The 20,461-nt window shown below is 52.9% G+C and overlaps 8 protein-coding genes across 8 annotated transcripts; 3 read left to right on the top strand and 5 right to left on the bottom strand.

Moving 5' to 3' along the window:
• Positions 1–474: 474 nt before the first annotated feature.
• BKA58DRAFT_289110 (velvet factor-domain-containing protein) lies at positions 475–1,194 on the top strand (the record flags this gene model as incomplete). Its single annotated transcript, XM_046166863.1, has 1 exon — positions 475–1,194. A coding segment is annotated over one exon (720 nt), but the record flags the coding sequence as incomplete, so codon positions are not given.
• A 2,237-nt stretch (positions 1,195–3,431) lies between these two features.
• On the bottom strand, positions 3,432–5,751 carry BKA58DRAFT_413432 (uncharacterized protein; the record flags this gene model as incomplete). The annotated part of the gene is made up of 8 exons (XM_046172419.1): positions 3,432–3,574; positions 3,678–4,036; positions 4,088–4,194; positions 4,342–4,444; positions 4,491–4,835; positions 4,894–4,969; positions 5,110–5,655; positions 5,700–5,751. 8 exons carry the CDS (start codon positions 5,749–5,751, stop codon positions 3,432–3,434), a joined length of 1,731 nt encoding a protein of 576 aa, XP_046022715.1.
• A 396-nt stretch (positions 5,752–6,147) lies between these two features.
• Positions 6,148–8,052, top strand: BKA58DRAFT_461773 (uncharacterized protein; the record flags this gene model as incomplete). Its single annotated transcript, XM_046174820.1, has 2 exons — positions 6,148–6,171; positions 6,228–8,052. 2 exons carry the CDS (start codon positions 6,148–6,150, stop codon positions 7,647–7,649), a joined length of 1,446 nt encoding a protein of 481 aa, XP_046022714.1. The 3' UTR covers positions 7,650–8,052.
• Positions 8,053–8,151: 99 nt separating this feature from the next.
• Positions 8,152–11,281, top strand: BKA58DRAFT_423057 (CDC45 family). The gene is made up of 2 exons (XM_046172848.1): positions 8,152–9,119; positions 9,167–11,281. The coding sequence occupies exons 1-2, from the start codon at positions 8,364–8,366 to the stop codon at positions 10,979–10,981; spliced, it is 2,571 nt and encodes an 856-aa protein (XP_046022713.1). The 5' UTR covers positions 8,152–8,363; the 3' UTR covers positions 10,982–11,281.
• Positions 11,198–14,257, bottom strand: BKA58DRAFT_226923 (CTR1 suppressor protein). The gene is made up of 5 exons (XM_046166390.1): positions 14,085–14,257; positions 13,628–14,037; positions 12,972–13,575; positions 12,657–12,925; positions 11,198–12,608 (listed from the first exon to the last, which is right to left on the bottom strand). The coding sequence occupies exons 2-5, from the start codon at positions 13,814–13,816 to the stop codon at positions 11,415–11,417; spliced, it is 2,256 nt and encodes a 751-aa protein (XP_046022712.1). The 5' UTR covers positions 13,817–14,037; positions 14,085–14,257; the 3' UTR covers positions 11,198–11,414.
• Positions 14,258–14,472: 215 nt separating this feature from the next.
• On the bottom strand, positions 14,473–16,729 carry BKA58DRAFT_365889 (glycosyl hydrolase family 76-domain-containing protein). The gene is made up of 2 exons (XM_046168879.1): positions 16,523–16,729; positions 14,473–16,475 (listed from the first exon to the last, which is right to left on the bottom strand). Exons 1-2 carry the CDS (start codon positions 16,608–16,610, stop codon positions 14,653–14,655), a joined length of 1,911 nt encoding a protein of 636 aa, XP_046022711.1. The 5' UTR covers positions 16,611–16,729; the 3' UTR covers positions 14,473–14,652.
• Positions 16,730–17,432: 703 nt separating this feature from the next.
• Positions 17,433–18,151, bottom strand: BKA58DRAFT_320557 (uncharacterized protein; the record flags this gene model as incomplete). Its single annotated transcript, XM_046167769.1, has 2 exons — positions 17,433–17,937; positions 17,985–18,151. The coding sequence occupies 2 exons, from the start codon at positions 18,149–18,151 to the stop codon at positions 17,433–17,435; spliced, it is 672 nt and encodes a 223-aa protein (XP_046022710.1).
• A 216-nt stretch (positions 18,152–18,367) lies between these two features.
• Positions 18,368–20,383, bottom strand: BKA58DRAFT_390106 (aquaporin-like protein). The gene is made up of 3 exons (XM_046170810.1): positions 19,446–20,383; positions 19,010–19,391; positions 18,368–18,961 (listed from the first exon to the last, which is right to left on the bottom strand). The coding sequence occupies exons 1-3, from the start codon at positions 19,883–19,885 to the stop codon at positions 18,743–18,745; spliced, it is 1,041 nt and encodes a 346-aa protein (XP_046022709.1). The 5' UTR covers positions 19,886–20,383; the 3' UTR covers positions 18,368–18,742.
• Positions 20,384–20,461: the final 78 nt, after the last annotated feature.

The raw sequence follows: 20,461 nt of genomic DNA, 5'->3' as shown, positions 1-20,461 counted from the left end.
AGCAAGGCAGCGCATACCATACAAGGACACGCATTATTATCGACTGTGCTGGACTGGAACACCGAGAGCAGGCAGTCGCGCTTCGACGGCACTTTCTCCGAAAAGGGTCCTTCACCCATGGAACGGTGATCCACTCACACTTTCATCGCTCATTACCACTACAATCACTGGACGCGCAGCGCCTTCGGACGGCACTGCACTCCGCAGTGACTCAAGCCTTTGTTCGATTGGTCACCTTTCGCGTATTTCTCTCAAAGGTCGCTAGCCGTATTTCGGAATTCTCTTATGTTCTCAGTATTTTTCGACCGGACGACTCCATCTCACCACCACAATCTTGGGCGTCTCTAAGACCTGGTCCTTGGGTTCCTTACAAAACCATTACGACCACCGACCTCTGCTACAGAGGGCCAGACCATGAACATGAACATTCCAACCATGTATCCACACCATCCGATGCCGCCGCAGTATAACCAGAACTACTACCAACCGCACATTCCTGTCACACTACCGGTCGCAAGTCAAGGTCCCGAACCTCTGAGCCCGAATAACTGCTTCCTGTCCGTCCGCCAGCAACCTAAAGAGGCGCTGGTCGCGGTCAAGGGCAAGGAAAAGTTTCGGAAGCCTGTGGATCCTCCACCCATTCTCCAGCTCAACCTTCGGGATCGTGCCGATACCTCGAACAACTTCTTGCAAAACCCCTACATCTTCCTCAGTGCATCCCTGTACAAAGCGGACAGAGATGAGCCCGTCGAACATACTCCCAATGAATCCATGGCCGGCACACTGGTGTCGTCCCTGCATCGTCTCAAGGATGTCGATAACAAGGACGGCGGTTTCTTTGTCTTCGGCGATATTTCCATTCGGATCCAGGGTAGCTTCAGACTCTGTTTCACCATGTACGAGTTTCATCCTTCACAGGCGGAGTTCCAGTTCCTCGGCTCTCAATTGAGCGAAAAGTTTGACGTCGTACTCCCCAAAGACTTCAAAGGTCTCGAAGAGTCAACATATCTCTCGCGGGCGTTCTCCGACCAGGGCGTTCGACTCAGGTTGCGCAAGGAAGCCAGAGGCATGATGAACAACAAGCGTTCGTTCCAAGCAGACACAGAGCCTACCTCGCAGACACAGATCGCCCCGAGTTACGAGTTCCAGTCGTCTAAGAGGAGAAGGGAAGACTATACTCTACCCTTAAACCCAGAACCGACCTCACAGGCACCCATCGACCACCCCGCCTACGAGTACCAGCCATCAAAGAGGAGGAGAGAAGACTCTGGCTATATTCTGCCAACCAATTTGGGCTCTGACCCCCCGCCTATGACATCGTACCAACATAACATGAACCTGTACGCTTCCTCCACTCTCGCACAACCACCACGGATGCCATTTCACCCAGGTCAACCAGGTCACCCAGGTCACCAGGTGTACAACCCCATGACATATAACATGTTACCCACGTACGTCGATCATCAAAATGTTGATCCATGGGATCAGAAGGTCCAACAGGAGACGGATTATAAGGTCTAGGACGACCGCGATGATGAGATCTTAGAACGACTTAGGCTGAAAACCCCCTAATCTCCAGCCGTTCGAGTTGGATCCGGATAACAAGATCGAGCTCATATGATATGCACACGCTGGAGAGGACATCGCTTCACACGTCCGTCTCGTTCACTCAGTTCTTGATGGGTTCCGACTTAGCTGTCTCAACCCTTCCTACACGCTCGGTTTGCGCGTGGTTTTCGGACATCGTCTTCCCCACGCTTTTCTTTATCAGCATGGTGTTATGATGAGGGCATTATGCATTTGGGTACGGAGTCATTAATCACGACAACATGATGTTGTCTTTCTTTTTTTCCTTTCTTATACATCGCTACGGTACTAGGTATCACACTGTCAACGGAGGGAGTAGTAACTCTACCCTCCTTGAGATCAAAAAAACACACCGCCCACCGAACTTAAAATTCAAACAATTCAAAACTAAACACTGAAGTCCTATGAGTGATGCGCTTGATGATGAGACGTGCCTTTCGCATCGCAACCCCCAATGGCGTACCTGCAGCCGCAACATACACTACCAGCGTGCGCAAGCCTCGAAAGATTTGGAAGACAAAGACGGCCACTCGGCTCGTTACCACCGTCACATGCGAAAGCGAGTGTGTAGCGCAGATCCATTGCGTGCTCCCAGTCTCAAACTCGCGCTTGAACTAGTGATCGACAGCCGCGAAAACCTGCCTGGTGACATCGGGCGATGCCGTGCAGTAGCAACACACCGGGGTTTCCCGTCACAGCTGACGAAAAATGGTACGAGATTCTGTGCGGCAATTTGTGCCTAACTTAACACAGGCCATGCTCATGCGGCGATACGAAGACGAGATCTTGTGCTAGCTAGCGACGTGATCTCCGTGTTGGGCTGCATTCTCATCGCGCAGTGAGGATGTAGGAGATTTGGGGACGGTTGAGGGACAGGATTGACGCGTCGCAGTATTTTCTGGTGGAGGAGGGGCTCATCCGTCATAGCAACAAGTCACAGAGACCGTGGAATACAGTTCTCTTGAGCCGCAGTCCATCCCGTCTCTCTACCAGAACCTCCACCACAACCCCCAACTGCGCGCCCCATCCAGAAAAGATGGTAATGGTTCGGTTCGCTCCAGCCCACACTCGCACCATATCCCCCCTCCCTTCACTGCCGGACCCAACCCAAGCTACCCAGCCCCTCCGCCTCGCTTCCCACATCGCGTACTTTCGCGCGTCTTCACGTTTAATTCAAGCCACCGCGCCGCCCGTCAAGCTCAAACGCCACACAGCACCCTAAACCCTTCCCACGATCGCCGTTTCACACTCATTGCCTTGGGGATCGTTTGGCCCCGCTTTTCGTGTCGGCTGTATGGCTGGTTTGGGGATGGTTGGTGAGATGACGCGCATGAGCTGGAGGTAACGTGATTTAGTGCGTGGTGCTAAGGGACGGTTGGGCCGAGAGAGTTTGGGGGCTTGGCAGAGGGAGAGGTGGTGATTGGTGGGGGTTTGATGATTGTTGAGGGGTTGAAAGGGGGGTTTTCAGAGGGAGGCGTGGTTGGAGGGGGTGATGGGGTGGTTGTGGCGTGGTGGCTGGATGGGGTAGTGTTACGGTGGGAGGAGAGGAAGGGGTTCAGGGTGCATTTGAGTTTGTGGTAATTGATAGATTCGAAGTGTTTAGCTGACAGAGAAGTTCGAAAACCGATGCATGCAGGAAGCCAAATCCACTGCCGATACTGGCCAATCTTCCAGATTAGCCACGCTTTTACTCAACCTTCACTCTCTAGAAGTCCACAGATACCATCTGTCTCCATCTTCCATCATTTTATCTCCATTCTCTCAGATAACAGCTCGACCTCTCCAAATCTACCACCGTATGCATTTACATGACATAGTGCTAGAGTAGCGTTTAGTACGGCCACTCAATCATACTTCGCAGTCACCGAGCCGTAAGTCTTGCCGTTGACCAACAAAGAGTACTGCAGAGACGACTGTACCGAGATGGCGACATCATAGCTCAAGCTATGGTACGGCTCACCCACGGGGCTTTTAGCAGCCTTGAACTCTTTCTTGGGAACGACACTTAGATCAACGGTCAGCGTGGTGACCTTGTGGACACCCTGTTTCAGAGTCAGTAGATGATTCCTCAATAGCTGCCTGTATGGTACTATGACTTGCCTTGTCGTCTGAACGTGCTGGAGCCGTCGGTGAATCCGAAGCGAAAAGAATCAATTCAGTCTCTCGCTTCTCTCTTGCCCAGAAGTCTGCGGTGAACCTCCCCTTGGCATGAATTTCCTTGGATGTCGGTAGATCTTGACCTGTGGTGAGCAGCCATGACATCTGATTGCTCACTCTCTTGATACCATCATAGGAGTCGATGTATGAGTCGGATTCCTTGTGTTTGCGTGCCAAGAACTCGGCGCTATAGCTGGTGCCATAGAACCGGCGGCATTTGCGTGTCTTGATCGTGTTTCTCTTCTCTCCTTCTAAACCTTTCGCGGCTGCGCCTCGTACTACAGCAGACCATCTATAGCAAGTATCAGTGGGCTGTCAGAACATTGTGAACCGATGTACTTACGCATAGTTTGGTTTGAACGTCTCTAAGCCGTTGCAGCTGGCGGCGAAGGTTTTGATCTTCTCGTACATGTATGGACTTTCGGAGAAGCCGCCCACCATGAAGACGTACTTGTAGGTTGTTAGCATAGGAACATATATCGGCAACGAGGAACGAGTGAAGCAACCAGAGCAAGGTGAATACATGGGGATAGCATATCGCACGTCATAGACCTTTGAGTCCGCCAGGAAGAGGCATTGATCTGGAGTGAGACTGACCTTCACCTTGACCTTCTTGTTTGTTCGCAACTGTTCCAACTGTTCACCCAAGAGTTCATAGGCGCGGCGGACGCACATCTCGAAGATCTCAATCATGTCCTCTCTGTATTCTGTCAGCTGTTGAAACTGGATACAATGGTATAATTTACGGAGTGATCATGATGTCGCCGTCGCATATACCTCTCGCAGCATCTTCTTCGATAGCAGATAGGGGAGCTGGTAAGCGAAGGTAGTTCGTCTCTGTTCCCGAGAAGCCACTCTTCGCCTCGAGTGTGAAGTCTTGAAGCAATCTAGCTGCCTTTTTCGAGAGAGAAGTATGCGGAACGTCCTCACTTCGGCACCCGACGATCTCCACGAAGTCTTTGGTACCCAAGCGGCGCTCAAGCCACTTGAAAAATGCTCGGTCGACGAAACTGCCTCCGCATTGGTCACCGGTACCTGTAGTTGCTTCCTCTATGACTGTTGGATTGAGTCCAGCGACCCTGTAGGAAATCCTGAATTTCGCAGTTAAGTTAGTAATTATCCAAGATGTCGACAATGGTGAATACTTACAAGTCAACAGTACCACCTCCCATATCACAAATGATGAAGCCGTCACCGACAGCAAATTTTCTATTTTGGGTAGTTCCTATCTCAAACTTAGTAAAGATCCTCGTACTTGGTAAAGATGACCCTGGAAGACTTCGCGGGGTTTCGACATGGAGTAGTCAATTCAGGAATCGTGTGAGTACCTCCAGTGTAGTTGATGATGTATTGGAGTTTGCATACCTCGTAGAATTTTCGTGGTATAGATTGCAGCCGCCTCAGGCTCAGTAGTCATAATGATGTTCTTCAGTTGCGGGAACTCGGGTGTGTTGAACCCAGCCTTAGCGACGGCCTCGAGTGTGCGGGCTTTGGCGACGTCTGTCCAAACTGCAGGAACGGTGACCACCAAGGTGATGGCAAGGCCCCTCCACAGCACCTTACCGTATTTCTGATCCAGATTTTTGATAAGGTGTGCCTTAATCTGCGAAAGAAAGTCCGCGATGATCTCAACGGGCAGCTTGTTTGTATTCTCCGTAGATGTCGAGACTTCCCTAACGATCTTGACTAATTCTCCTTTGTTAACTGGATCCAGTTGAAGCTTCGTCCACATATGGCGCTGAACATTAGAAGGTATAAGGGCACCCCATAGCAAGCCTTGCTTCTGGTATGTCACCTCGCTCGGTACTTTCTCTTTGGTGCCGATCTTGGTATGCTGAGACGGCCAATCATGAATGACCTCTATGTGCTCGTCACCAGTGCCGTTGTCAGAGGTTTCGCAGAAAGAGACACCTGACTAATTAGTGGATGTTATGATTCTACGATGGGGAACTCACCCGTATATGTAGTCCCGTAGTCCAGGCCTACGATCAATCGATTGGACTTCATGTCGAGCTGGTATCGAAATGTGGTTTGGTGATGTAATTGATGCTGCAGTAATCAAGAAAAGTAGCTCGCTCTGGTGTTGAAGTTGTAGAAGGAGAGAAGTAGAGTTTGAACCAAATATGCCACTCTATGGCTAACTAAGTAAAGGTGAGACACGCGCTGCTGAGCACTTGTCTGGTTAGTGGCGAATTCCCCAGGCTCGCCACCCCAGAACTCAAGTGAGGGTGACCAGCAGCTCAAAGTAAAGGTGAGATAGACTCCAAGCTGCCAACCACGCTGTCCATATGAGCTATATATTCCTATCCTTAGCCGATCTTGAGCAAAACTTGAAATACCATCGACTAATCTTTAAATCCTTGAATACATCCACCGACCGAAACCAAGGCGCCTTTCGAGATTATGAGGTCCTCCATTAACGACGCAGTAAGCACGCACCCGTAATTCCAGATACGGAATCCAACCTTACACAGACAATCTAGTGGAACAGGGTACGCGGCAATGACCATCGAAATCCGCAAGACAGTCAACGGCAGCGAATCACACGAAGCCAGTCAAGCAACATCTACCAGCAGCTGCAGACTGCGCTTGGGCGAAACCAAGAGCTTGAACGAGGCAAACGCAACATCGAACATACCGTATCGAACCTCCGAGAGAATTTGCGACGTCACAAGGATGATATAGCGAAGAAAGAAGGGAGGATTGTAAGAAATGAGACAGCTTATCGCAAGTTGCAAGCCAAAAACAGGCAACTGCAAGACGAGTGTAAAGAGTGGGAGGAGGAATCCAAACACATTGACGGGATGTACAACCACATCATGGCGAAGGTCATAAAGCCATACGCAGTGAAGCAGAAGCTTGACTCCCAGAGCCTGACCGATGAATCTGTCAAGGAACTCCTAGATTCGATGCTCAGGCAATCCAGTCAAGTCAGGCCCTTGCGAGCAGAGCTTCAGCGTTTGCGAACCCGGATCCAAGAACTCCAGCAGGACATGCTCGCCAAGGTCGACAAGGTGGATGCAACGTCCGACGACCAGTTCGCTAAGGAATTTCGATCCCTTGCATCATCTATCAAATCCTTCAGCCGTTCACTCCGCTTCACCACTCACGTCGACATCACCGAGGTTCTCGGCTCCGTTGTCTTACTGAACGACGTTGCACCTCATCACTGGAATGGACGACCGAGGAAAAAGGCGTTGACCGAAGCCTGGATCTGGTCAATCCTGATCTGCCTGGTATTCAAAAGCCCCTACGCTGTATTTGGAGATTATTGCAAAGCCCTGAATGAGGCATGGGTCCAGATCTATGGAGCAGAACATCTTCTTGAATGGCCGCTTCCTTCTCCGTACTCCGAGTCATGGCGTATCAAGACAGTGGAGCAGCTGCTTGAGCAAACCAGTCCAGACACCATTGCACACGGAGAGCCAGATGGCTTGCCTGTAGGCTTGACAGCCAGTGTGGTCGAGGTCCGCCTCCTTGCAATGAGTGTTATCTGCGGCCATTTCGAGTCGCTATCTCCCGGATTCAAAGTTTCAGACATCCAGCTCATCGTCGACAAAGCCTTTTCTCTGGCCTTACATATGTCTACGCAGCAATCGCGATTTCAAGTCACTTATCCGGCTATCGGGGCCGAGTTCCATGAGGCGCAAATGCTGTCAGTAGATAACGACGATGATGAAGACATGGGAGCAAGTGTTGTGGCTTTCGTCATCAATCCAGGCCTGACCAAGTGGGGCGATGCCCACGGAGAGCACTATGACCATTGCCACAACATTGTGCCTACACTCGTGCAATTGGAGCCGAAAGACCTAGGTCGGAATCTCGATGATCGCCAGAAGATTGTTGACGCAGAGCCTGTCATCAAGCAAGAGCCTGGGGTGAAGCAAGAGCCTGAGTGGTGTTGAGCCAGCAACCGACTTGAAGGTCAAACACACTTTGCGATGGAGACGCTCAAAACTAAAGAAGAATGACTGGGGGAATACATAGGAATCGGGGGTTGGAATCAAAGCCGCTGATTGAGTGGAGTTCGCGAATTCGACGGAATCGATTTCATAGTATTTTCTTTCTAAAAGCGAGGGAGAAGGATACTGCAGGTGGCCTGACATGCTGCTTCAGTCTATGTTATCGGTTTGCGCGAGGTCCATAGCAAATGCATTTTGACAGCTTCTTCAGGTATACGTGGACCACGTGAGTAGGACGAGAAGAATAGGTATGAAGTGGGAAGATGGGGAAATGTGCGCTATCGACAGCAGTCAGATGGTGATGCCTTCATCTGTATTGGAAATGAGACGCGATCGGAATCGAGATGAGGGTGAAAGTTCACGTCAGAGGCGCGTCCGAGCGAAGCCATTTCCGCGGCTAGCGCCGAACGCGTCTCGGCCATCCTCGATACTACACGCACGCCCACGAGCTGTGCAAGCACCCGCACCCACGCATGCCAATTGCCCTTCTACCTTATTCTCTATTTTAATCACGCCTTCTATTATTCTTCATGCAGTTGCTGAGCATACCATAAGCTTCACGCCGCCCCACCAGCCCCTCTCAAATCCTCCCGACGCGTCTCTCGGCGCGTTTTCTTTACACCTGCACGCAGGGCAAACCACTCTACCGCCACCGCCATGTACCTTCCGCGAAATCTGATAGCCCATCTATACCAGAACCTCATAAAACGCACACATGCCGCCGCACCGCCCGTTTTACTCCTTGTCGCCCTCGAACCAGACGCGCTTTGTGCCTGCCGAATACTCACTGCCTTATTGAAGCGCGACTACATACAACACAAGATTCAGCCAATAGCCGGATATGGCGATCTATCACGAGCGGCAGAAGAGCTGGTACGGCCCATGCGGACAACAGACGGCGGAAGTGGCGGTGTTGTCATATGTTTGGGTGTTGGAGGCATGGTGGACATGGAAGAGATACTAGGCCTGGATGTGGATGAGGATGGAGAGGGCGGTACTGGCGATGTCGAGGTCTGGCTATTGGACGCGAGACGGCCATGGAATCTGACCAATGTTTTTGCCGCCCCCATAAGTCAGGACCCCGCAACGGGAGAGTTTGTGCGGAGACAAGCGGGGGTGGATAAGGGCAAGATCACGCAGTCATACCAGTCGTCAAGAGGTGGGATTATAGTCTTTGACGACGGTGACATTGAGGAAGAGCTACAGGCAGAGCGTGAAGCATACGCTGGGCTTGAGGAGATGCCAGAGGTGGGGGAGGAAGACGACATCAGCGACGACTCGGACGACCCAGATGATGAGGAGCCGCCATCTGGACAGGCACCAAAGAAGAGAAAGTCTTGGGGCGAGGAAGACGACTCTGAGGATGACATGACAGATGACGAGCGGCCAGCACAAAGGCGAAGGAGTAATTCGGTATGTATAGCCACGGTTAAAATGGAGGCCACGCTAACATCACCCAGGGAGGCTCAATACCATCGTCACCCGAACCGAGACGGCGAAGAGGTCTACTAGCAGCGCAACAACTAGGTGGCTCCTCCGACTTTTCGCGTTCAGACTCCCGCAGTCGCTCTGCATCCCCATCAGTAGCTGCACCGAAAGAGAAGTCGTTGAAGAGCCTACGAAGGCAGCTGATCAAGAAGCGGAACAAGTACGCATCCACGCTCGACAAATACTACGGACTCGGCACTTCCTACTCAGACCCCGTCTCTTCTCTCGTATACAACCTAGCATCGGAACTCGGCCGCGAAGACAACGACTTGCTATGGAATGCCATCGTTGGTGTCAGCAGTCTGGAACTATACGGGCGGACAGGAAGCGGTGTTGGTCTAAACCCCCTCTCAGCACAGGGTGGTTCAGCGGGATGGAACGGCAATCGAGGGGAGAACATACGCTCTGTCCTGCGAGACGAAGTACGTCGACTGAACCCTGTCACAGACGCCTCAAGTGTGTCCCGCAATGCAACGATGGGCGAAGTGTGGGGTGTCATCCCTACGAGCGCTCTCTCAGCAACCGACAAGTCAATCCGCCTCTCCCCAGAACCGCGTTTCCTCCTTCTCCGGCATTGGTCTCTTTACGAAAGCATGCTGCACTCGCCCTACCTCTCCGCCAAACTACACATCTGGAGTGATGCAGGTCAGAAGCGACTTGCTAAACTCCTTGCCAAGATGGGTGTCTCACTCACTGAGTGCAAGCAAAGATATACACACATGGACATGGAGCTGAAGCGTGGTCTCCGAGAGCGCCTACTAAAGTTCGCCCCACAATACGGTCTCGATGGCCTCGTACCACCAAAGTCAGGTACAGGCGACCCCAAAGACGGATGGGGTTTCGTACGCTGCTGGGGCTGGAAAGCATGTCTCTCCGCCATCGACGCCGGCGTAATCCTAGGAGCCATCCTCGAAGTCGGCGACGCAAAGAACCTGAACCAATCCGCCCTCGACAGCTCCAACTTCGTCGGAGCCAACGACCACACCGAGATGCCCTCCTCCACGCAAGAACAGCAAGACCTCGCCCAAGAACACATCACCAGCCGCTTCTGGACCGCCTACGACGCCCTCGGCGACATCGACCGCCTAGTCGAGCACATCAGCACAGCCCAACACCTCCACCGCGCGATCCTCCGCACAGGAACCGCCCTAATCGAAAAGAAACAAATCCGCCACCTCCGCGCCTTCCGCATGGCCGTCGTAAAAGAAGGCCCCGACGTCCAACTCTTCACGCACCCGGGCGCCCTCACCAAACTCGCCCTCTGGATCGCCGAAGCCATCGTCGAACTCAACGGCACAAAAGGCAAAAACAAAGGCAGCGAGCTCGTTATGGCCGGCCTCGACGACTCCCGCGGCCTCTACGTCGTCGTTGGCCTGGGTGGCGGCGGCGCAACCGAATCTGCTAAATCCCGCCTTCAGAAACGCGAAGCTAAACTCAAAGCTAAAGAAGCCCGTCAGGCTCAAAAAGCCGAAGCGAGGGAATCACGCCGTAAGGCGCGTGTGGCGCGAAATCTCGCGGCTGGCCTTGAGGAAGATGAGGTTGCTGATGATACGGAGTCTGAAGCTGAGGAATCTGATTCTTCGGATAATGATTCTTCGGAGTCGGAAGATGAGGATGAGGAGAGGGGTTCGGGCAGGAATCGATTCGGTAATGCGTTTCAAGAGGTTGTGAGGGAGACGGGAGCCCGAGTAAGAATGGACAGTTTCGAGGCGTGTGTGATTGAGATTAAGAAGGAGGATCTTAGCGGGTTTTTAGAGAAGTTGAGTCAGAAGGCTGTTGTCGGGTAGAGAGGTGGACACCGCGCTCCAGGTATGGATGTTTTCTTTGTGTCACGTACTGGTTCTCGGGTAGGGAGGCGATGCTTGGGATTCGAATTGGTAAGGAAGGCAAGATACCACTTTTGCAGGAGGAAAGGTTTGATCTGGGCACAGCGCTTTTGCATGACTTTGGCATTTTTGGATGGGGATATCCGTAACTTCTTCTCGATTATTGATTCAGGCATATTTGTAGGCAGGGCGACGATGTACAAGCGATGATATTACAAGAGCACTTAGCATAGCACAACCACAACACAGCATAGCGTAGCAAGCACAGCAAATCGTATTCATGCATAACAAGTCCAGTCTCAACCTCTAGGAAGAAAGGAAAGTGGTATCTTTAGTACTAACGCACAAGCAAAACCGACACACCGCTCATCCAAACTACCATCATGACCAAAAACTACTTGGTGTATGAGCGTTCTTTCCTTCCTCCCATTATCAGGCCCTCGCCATCTTCACCGTCGTCCCAGCTTCCTTCTCCACTACTCCTTCTTTTCCTCGTCCGCTGCTTCACACCGTCTGTTAGCCTCCTCTTCACCTCATCCAAGTTGCCATCAATAGTACTGAAAGGCTTGAGCTGGAAGCCGCCCAGGTTCGCACTGCTGCTGTTCCTGCTACGGCTCTTCTTCGGCGTCTGCGGTCGACTAGAGAAGAAGTCTTGGTTGGCGAGGTCGTGGAATGATTCGTTGCGCGGGATTTCGTTGATAGAGCCGGGTGAGGCGGGGTAATCATAGGTTTCGATGTCTTGGCCTGCTTCCCTTTCCGCGTCTTCGTCCGACTTTTGCGGTGGTGTGTGGGGGCGCTCTTGCTTGACGAAGGGATCCTCGACGATGCGTTTGGAGTGGAAGTCGTCGTACATCTCCGGACCGAGTTCGTTGATGATGTCGTTTACGCGCTGGGCGAGGTTCTCGCGTCGCTCTTGTAGTTTCACTAGTTCGTTGTTGGAGAAGGGGTTCATCATCTTCCAAAGGGGACCGAGGGACTTGAGGATGTCCATGGCGACTTCGCCGAATCGGAGAGCGCCGTATGTGAGGGTGACGTAGACGACGAGTTGGGGAATGATGAGCCAGCGCTTCTGAATGCCAGCAGGAAGGTATCCGTTGCATTGATTGTAGGAGTACCAGTAGAGTCCCAAGCAAACATACCAGGCGTAAGCTGTTGGGGCGGCAGCCATGGCAACGAGAAGCTTCCACGTAGCCATGACGTCTCTTGCTTGAACTTTGACGTTTGATGCAGCGAGTGCCTCTCTGGCCTTCTTGATCGAGACAACCTTGGTGACAATGAAGACCAAGCTGAAGAGCAGAGTTCCGGGAAGGACAAGCATACTCAGGAAGAGGAGCTTTCCGAGACGGTAGAAGAAAAGGCCAAATGCCGTAATAGGATGCATCTTGGCGTATTGCACCTGGTGATCCCGGAGGCCCAGCGCCTTAAGCTTGCCGTTGTAGGTCGTGACCTCCTTCTTGAGCTCAACAATGCGAGGGTCATCTTTATAGCGTTCGTAACCCTGGACGAGGCGGCGATTAAGCTCCACAATCCTGGGAAGAGGAAGTTTTGTGCCTTTGGAGTTGTAGAGGCGGCGCACAGCTTGGATGACCTAGGAGAGTCAGCAATGAGAAGAAGCGAGAAATTTCATTGAACGTACCATGAGAGTGTCGTAATCTGGTGTCGTGACAGTAACAGAGATCAGGCCCTGTCGGATGGTCTCCAACATCTCGCCGATGGCCTCACGTCTCCCAGGGCCATCGAACTTCTGAGCTAGCTCAGGTGGGACATGGATGGGCGTGCCAAACTCGATGACGGCCCTTGATCGGAACTTGTGGGCGTGAAAGTAGTTCATACCGACGGGAATGATGTTAAGATTGCAGTCTGGCTTCGTTTGTACTGTACCAAGCGCCATGATCGCAACACCAGCTGGGAGATGTTAGTGTGTGAAAGACTCTAATTTTTACTTACTCACCTTTTAGTGGTAGGAGATCAGTTCGGTCGTGGCTACCACCCTCGGGGAAGATACCGATGCTTCCACCGTGGTGAAGAACCGCATGTACCGCGTCGTAAACCTCTGTCTGGTCGAGCTTGGGCGCAACCTGGAAGGGAGTTCCCTCGTAACCATCGGCAATACCCTTTTTCGCATTGGCTCCGTCCACGAATGTGCCATCCTTGGTCATGTCGTTTCGCCCGGTCATTTGCTGCATGGCAACACCTCCCTTGAAACCGCGCTTCAACCGGATCTCTTCTGGGCCCTTGATCTCGAGTATCTCAGCGGTCGCCGCCTTGTTGTCCACTTTAGGCAGTACGATGGAGCCGCCGACCTGGAATTTCTTATCTTCGAAGTTGGTGCCCACACCTCGAACAAGCGTCGGGTCGTTGATGGGATCGGGAAGGTATATCTTGCCCTCTGCAGGCTTCGTCATGTCCATGGCTCGTCCTACAGGTACGACACCTGTTAAACCCGCCATTGCGCCGACGAACTTGCGCTTCATCGATTTATCGGCGATTAGGAACTGAATTCGGCGGTCGGATTCTTTCTTTACGACTCTCATCAACATGAGAGGGTCGACAAACTGCCATCTGTCAGCATACATCCTGGCAGAGTAGCGTCGCAACATGTCCTACCTGGTTCGCGTGCGGTGCGCACACGAAGATGACCGGGCCTTCCTTTGGCACCTTCCAACTACTTCTGGGATGCACTTCTCGGAAGAAGAGCTCCACCAGGATCGAGAATGTCCATAAGAAGGCATCGTAGACGTATTTGTTCATGACGGCGAGCTTCTTGCCCTTCGCGTCTCTCTTCTGGGTCGCCATGGCAGCTACCTAAACCGCAAGTATGCTACCGGCGAATGTAAAGAATACGGTATGCGCCGCCGAGAGGGCGAGGTTGGTGTAGCCTCCTATGGCTGGTGGTGCGTATCCGTCCGCGGACGCGATGGCGAATGCGACAGGAAACGAGGGGTGACGAGACACGAAATGCGCGCACGGCGAAACAGGGTCGCTGAGGATGAAGCTACGATGGAGGCTACAGTAATCTTCCTCGTTAGCATCGGGACGCAGACTCAGACATGTTGTCACGCACCTTCACGTTCTAGCACTTTCTCTATGTAGGTCGCGTGCAGAAGAACATCAGGCCACAGTAAATGGAAGATCCGAGTCTGCGCGGACCTGGATAGCCGATACCCGACGAGCGCTGGCTCTGCTGAGGAAATCAAGCTTTCAGCAGCGCATATCCGCAGCGCTATTTTCGTTGTTGAGCTCGGATATGTGGAGGGTTGCAGATAGGGCCGGGGAAGTGGGATGGGTCCAAGGTTGCTATGTCATCGCACGTTAATTGTTGGCGGCCCTTTTCTAGTGGGGTAGTCGCCAGCTGAGCCCGCTCCACTAAAAGTCACAGCTGAGGATGCGCCACACAGATGAAGGTATCTGGCAAAGTCTACCTACATTGTTAGCTATTTAAATCTCATATTGATGAATGAGTCAAAATCATAATCACACATGCGGATAGACCGAATAAAGGGACCGTTATACATTCCAATCTATCAGAGGGTGCCGTCAAGCGGCCCGGGAATATTGTGGTCTATAAAGCAAGAAGGGTATATATGTACAGTGAAGAAGATGAAGAAAAGATGCAATATGCAGATTAAGGCTTACACCATAGCAAAGACCATCGCCGCCACCAAAATGGTGACAACAGATGTGCTGACGGCGAGGGTAGAGCCAGCGCCGAGGAACTGCTCTGGAGATGTCGGGTTGGGCAAGCTGGTATTAGCAGCTGGCGCCGACATCAACGTGGTAGTAACAGGAGGTACAACCGGCGCTGGCGAAGAGTCTACCACGAGGCCCGTAGTCGCCGATGCTGCTGGTACGTAGACAGTCTCGGTCACGCTGGGTGTGCAGCTGGTTGTCGCAGAGGAGCGAGCGAGAGTCACAGTCCGAGTTACGTTGCGGGCGCAGCTGCTGGATGAGCCTCCGTTTGACTGACCAGTAGGCTTGCCAGAAGCCGAGGGTTGAGAGCTTGAGACTGATGTGCTTGTTACGACGACGACTGAGGAGACAACCTGTGTGGAAGCAGGAGCTTCATCGGCCTCCGGGAACTTCGGGACCAGGTTGTTGTTGTTGTCATTGGAAGGCGCCTCAGTGGATGGCACCTTGCTAGGTGCAGGGGTCTCGCTAGTGACGCTTGACGAGGGAGTAGCTTCGCTGGCAGCTGGGACTTGGCTAGACACAGAGGTGTCTGAAGAAGCGGCGTCGCTTGTTGCAGGAATAGATGATGGCGCTGGCGTAGAGCTAGGCTTGGGGGAAGGGCTGCTTGATGGCTTCGGCGCGCTGTTGCCCTTTGCAGGGAGGGTACCCTTCTCGATCATCAAGAGTGCCTGAGTGACCTCCAAGGCCGATAGCTGCTGGCCGACACCAGAGGTGCCATCCCAGCTTCCAGTGTACCACTTGCTGCCACACGTAACGCCGTCAGTGCCTCCAGAGCAGGCCTTGGCGGCACCGACCGCGGAAGCCTTCAGCAACGGCACGATCTTGTCCTTGGTAAAAGGAGCGACCATAGCAGTCTTAGCAATGAAGCGAGAAAGGTATGCCTTGAACGATTGCTGATCAAGGTTGCAATGTCGGCCAGATTCGCCCGTCTCGCAAGCCCACTCGTACATGATGTCTGTGGCGTTCTCGTAGGGGCGGAAGAACAGCAGTTCAGCGTGGTCCAAGAAGCCTGAAGTGCGATCCTTCCAGGTGCTATCACCGTTGGTGTAGTCGTACATGAAGGCCGATCCATGGAGATACATGGCGTTGTTGTAGGTCCACTGGGTCTTGTCGGCGACTGTGGCGCAGTTGGTCTTGTCGTCTGTGCCATCAAACACCTCGTACTGGTCGCTGATGAGTCCAACCTTCTTTGTCCAGTCGTAGATCTTGACAGCCCAGTCCGCGTACTTTTGCTCGCCGGTGTAACGAGCAAGGCGTGCACCGAGGGCGAAAGCGCAGCCGTTGGAGATTGAGTTCTTGTAGTTGTAGCCGTAGTCGTTCTCAGGGTACACCTGCCACTTCAGTCCTCCACCGCAGCTCGTCTCGTCCCAGCGTCCGACGATGTTCTCGAAAGCGTTGGTCACGACCTCGAGGTAGCTCGCAGGCGCATCTGCGGGATCGGGGAACTGGTATTCGACCGCGCTCATGACGGCAAGCGCCCAGAAAGCCTGGTCATCATTGCCGGTCTCTCCTTTACGGTAAGACAGGATGAAGTCGTTGTCAGGGCCGTAGTTGGCAGTCAATGCCTGTTGGAGCGTCTTGACATGTGAATCGTCGCCAGTGAACTGGCTGTACTCAATCATGCCACCCCACGCGGCGCCACCCTCCCACCAGTAGTGGGGCTTCGGCCAGACTCCGACACCCTCAATGGGCGTGCCTGTAGCGTTGCCCTGGTACATCGACATCAGTCCGTACGCATACTGTCGGGTGACGGCGAGGATTGACGCTGTCTGAGGTTAGCTTTGTAGCCACGATTGCTGCGAATGTCCTCACCTTCATCCTCGGGGTCGAACTTGATACCGCCGGCGGTCGCTGTAAGGGCACTGAGGAGCACTGCTCCAGTAGTTGTGAAGTACTTCATATTGGTTGAGAAACGAATGAGTAGAGTTCAAAAGAAGGTAACGACAAAAAGTCGGAAGAGAGAAATGGAAGAAAAGAACGATTGTATAGCGCCGAGGCTGCAGAATGTGAAGGAGAGTAAAGCACGCATGGTGAATGCCGGGAGTAGGGCTTATCTAAGATCCAACTCGCGTGGACCCATAATTCTTTCGGTGAAGGCAGCCGGGGAAGGAGCGCGCGGGTGCAGCAGGGATTGGGTAAGCGGGCGTTTCGAAACGCAGGAACGGATTTGGTGTCGGCCAATGGCTAACTAGTACGCATGTTTCAGGTCGGCGGCTGGCTGCTTTTTGGGTCTCTGCCCCTCTGATCATTTTGGCGCCACAGCAAAGTCGTCCGGGCGGCTTGTCCTTCATTATCTGGCCTCCTCGAATCCCTTGTGATCACTGGTCGTGCCCGATGTGGTGTTACTTTGCTATTGTTTGGCTGCTAAGAAAAGATCGTCGCGTGTCGCAGTGCTCTCACGACCAACACCAGGACCGACTGCACGACCATCTCTTACGCTACGGATGATCAGCTAGAGGTACACTACCTGCACGAATGAGGGGCGAACGGAGCCGTGGTAATGCTAAGAGCGCGGAGATCATCACAACCATAAGCAGCAAGAAAGAATGTTGAATAATGAAAGTCAGCTTACGGACCCATGGCGTCGTTCATGAGGCGGAGTTTAATCAAAATCCTCCAAGTTATGCCTCGGCCCGTCTGCGATCATGCGCTGAGGCGTCTCGTCCCAGGTCTACCCAGAACGCCCACATATATGAATAGTACGCGAAAGTAACATAGCCACTCAGTTGACCCCCACAAGCCTCTTCTCCTTCTTCTCCTTCTCTGATTCGCGTAGTGCGGCGATCTCCTCTCTGGTCATGTTGTACGATGCGTTGACTTGGTTGAACGGGTTCTCGGGGTGCTTCTCGAACTCCTTGCGGATTTGATCGATCTTCTGCTGCCGGCGCAGGCCCTTCTCGTCCTTCATCTCGTCCAATCTTCGCTCCTCAAACGCAGCGTATGCGGCCTTGAAGCGCCTCTCGGGATGGCGATCCACCTTGTCTTGGCTGTTGCCCGTGATATCCAGAGCGTCGAGGGCGTTGTCGATACCGGTGGCGTTGAGCGCGCCAGGCTTCGCGTCGAAGGAGCCAAGCGCTGAGTCGATACCGCCCCCGCGGGGCTTCTTCTCGGCTTTGGGGTTCTTGCCCTTGGGCTTCGAGGGCAGGGAAGCCTCCTCTTCGCGGAGCAGGGCTTCCTTCTCAGCCTTCTTACGGGCTGCCTCAGCGGCCTTTTCTGCTGCCGCCTCGCTGCCATCTGTTAGCTACTGCGTAAGTAGGGGCGGAGATGCACGTACGCCTTTGCATTTGACTTTGCGCCCTTGCTCCATTCCTCTGCCTCCACCTTTTCAGCTTGTTGGTTCTTTGCAGCCTGCTTCGATGCAGCGGCGTCTGCCTTGCGGGCTTGTCCTTGTGCCTTCTTCGAGCCCCCTCCATCGCCGGCGGCGGCGCCCTTTTTCGCCATTGTGTTGTGAAGTATGCGAGATCGTATCTGTTTCCGAAGTGGATGAACGTGTAGTGCGATTATCTCGACGTGTGGTGTGTAGTTGCGAGTGAGTCAAAGTTTGGTATGCGGCGCCTGACAGCGGCTTGCGGGCATCAGCGGGGCACAATGGCGTCAGACAACACCGACACGCGTGAATGACTAAGCAACACCGAAAGCTCTTTCCGCGCGTGCAGCAGTAGTCGAAAGCGTCCACATTCTTGTTAAACAGATGGAATGTCATTCCTATCGAACCTAACTACCTGCCCTTATACTATACGGATAAAGAGTACCTCGACAAAGAGAGGTTGGCTGCTTGCAGAGCCTGCATTTCTGTTCATTGAATATCTACCTTGTCACGCCTCATGGTCAGATACAAAGAAAAAAGTATTACACAATCCCTTCTTCTTTCTCTCTCCTTATGTGCTCTCTCCTTGCTCGCATCGCGTTACCTGGAGTGAGCTGCTTCAAGCCGAGCCATGGCGAGTTGATAGGACTGGAACCCGTGTAGATGAAGATGTCGTAGAGGAAGCCTCCAAACGCGCAGCCAAGGAATGGTGCTACCATCGGAATCTAGACATGGTCAGCAAGAGCTATGAGTGATATAAAAACACATACCCAGAAGTAGTAGCCGCCAGCGGACCACACCTCATGGCCATACCCAACAGCGTACGACATCAACCTTGGGCTAAAGTCACGAGCGATATTGATCGCATAGCCAGTTTGCCAGCCGAAGCAAGAGCCCAAGCCGAATATAAGGAAGAACAGGCAAAGAGGGAACCATTTGTCGGACTACAGTAAAGTCAGCACCATCCCATCGATTACTCCTATTGGCCATACCTTGGGAACACCATTATTGCTCGGATCCTTCAGCGCAAAGATGACGAACATCAACAATGTACTTGCGATGAACTCCGAGAAGAACTGGCTGGTCTTGGTAAGGAATGGCTGTGGGTAAGTGCAGAATATGTTCGCAGTAGCCTTCTCAGCCGGAGGCACTGTTCGCATCTTCCCGCCCTCGAACCAGTCGATGGAGCTGATGTAGTTCGCGTACACGATCCCAGACCCAACGAACCCACCAAGCATTTGTGCAGCGAAGTACATTGGGAACCGCCGCCAGGGTAGCTGACGGAAGATGCAATTGCTGAGAGTAATGGCTGGGTTTAGGTATGCACCAGAGTCGCCCGCTACGTACAGACCAAGCATGACGCCCAGGCCCCAGCTTTTCAATGTTAGCATACCTTTCCATCTTCTAACACTTCAGCGTTCAACTTACCCCCAGTTGATCGACTGATACTGTCCGAACCCGTTACCACCCGGAGCAGTCGTCTGTCCAGTCGAAAGCAACACCTGCGCAACCGCTCCATCACCAAACATAACCATTATAGCAGTCCCCCAGAACTCCGCAAACGGCTCCCTCATCACCGTCCTTATACGCGACCAAAGCAACTCCGACGCCGCACCATGATCATGCTCTTCGTCGATAGGTGCTTGAGGATGCAAGCCGAGTATGGATCGCTTCCGTTGAGCGCTCGACGACGTTCGGTGGGGCGAGAGTTCAGAGTTGGTAGAATGCGCCGAATGCTGTGTTTGCGCTTGGGTCAGAGGCGTAGCGCTTGTACCAGACGTGATACTGTTCAAACGGTTGTCCGAACGGTCATCTGCCCAATCCCGTGTAATCGACGGCCCTGGGGCCATAGGTCCTTGAGTAGTCATAATGAACAAGCGTCGAAGCAACACTAAACGAAGAAGAAGAACAGCCTAATCCAAAGCCTGTTGAGCCTCAACACCAGTACCAGCGTGAGAAAAGTGCTAGCAGATGCACAGAATCAGCCTATTCAGCGGACCATGACTGCTTAAGCATGCCTCGTCTCATGCTCTCGGCTCCGTATACCCCATATGCTAGAAGACGTCACAGCATAATCCCTCATCGCGATGCCAACGCTATTGGAAGTCGATCTCGTACTTCCCCTCATTTCTACTAGTTAGATCTCCCAGCTTAGGGGGGGATGCCCGCGCCATAAGCTTGGGACGTGACTGTTGCGCGCTAGGCATGACGTCTGTCAAGGCTGGAGGCGTTATTTCCGTGGAACGTGCTGGGGGGATGAGAATCTTCATGGGACTGTAGGAGAGTGTCATTAACCTGTGGTTAATCGAGTACAACATTGGATATGCAGCACTACTGTAGAGAGAACGAAATTGATCTGATGCCCCATTATTCCCGAGGGGTTGAAGTGGAGTCTGGGGTGCATGCGTCGGGCGATCGCGATGCTCTATTAGCGCGAAGTTTGT

Source organism: Alternaria rosae (genome assembly GCF_020736505.1).
Source record: "Alternaria rosae strain MPI-PUGE-AT-0040 chromosome Unknown BKA58scaffold_8, whole genome shotgun sequence".
Taxonomy (NCBI): domain Eukaryota; kingdom Fungi; phylum Ascomycota; class Dothideomycetes; order Pleosporales; family Pleosporaceae; genus Alternaria; species Alternaria rosae.
Note: the sequence above shows the minus strand (reverse complement) of the source record. Positions and strands in the feature narration are given on the sequence as shown.

Excerpts from the sequence above, each read along its gene's own strand:
- BKA58DRAFT_423057 (XM_046172848.1), top strand. The coding sequence starts at position 8,364 with ATGTACCTTCCGCGAAATCTGATAGCCCATCTATACCAGAACCTCATA. Across the intron at positions 9,120-9,166 it reads AAAGGCGAAGGAGTAATTCG|GGAGGCTCAATACCATCGTC; the intron begins GTATGTATAGCC and ends AACATCACCCAG.
- BKA58DRAFT_226923 (XM_046166390.1), bottom strand. The coding sequence starts at position 13,816 with ATGGCGACCCAGAAGAGAGACGCGAAGGGCAAGAAGCTCGCCGTCATG. Across the intron at positions 13,576-13,627 it reads GCGCACCGCACGCGAACCAG|TTTGTCGACCCTCTCATGTT; the intron begins GTAGGACATGTT and ends GACAGATGGCAG. Across the intron at positions 12,609-12,656 it reads CAGATTACGACACTCTCATG|GTCATCCAAGCTGTGCGCCG; the intron begins GTACGTTCAATG and ends TGACTCTCCTAG.
- BKA58DRAFT_365889 (XM_046168879.1), bottom strand. The coding sequence starts at position 16,610 with ATGAAGTACTTCACAACTACTGGAGCAGTGCTCCTCAGTGCCCTTACA. Across the intron at positions 16,476-16,522 it reads GTTCGACCCCGAGGATGAAG|CGTCAATCCTCGCCGTCACC; the intron begins GTGAGGACATTC and ends AACCTCAGACAG.
- BKA58DRAFT_390106 (XM_046170810.1), bottom strand. The coding sequence starts at position 19,885 with ATGACTACTCAAGGACCTATGGCCCCAGGGCCGTCGATTACACGGGAT. Across the intron at positions 19,392-19,445 it reads TATCAGTCGATCAACTGGGG|CTGGGGCCTGGGCGTCATGC; the intron begins GTAAGTTGAACG and ends AACATTGAAAAG. Across the intron at positions 18,962-19,009 it reads GCAATAATGGTGTTCCCAAG|TCCGACAAATGGTTCCCTCT; the intron begins GTATGGCCAATA and ends ACTTTACTGTAG.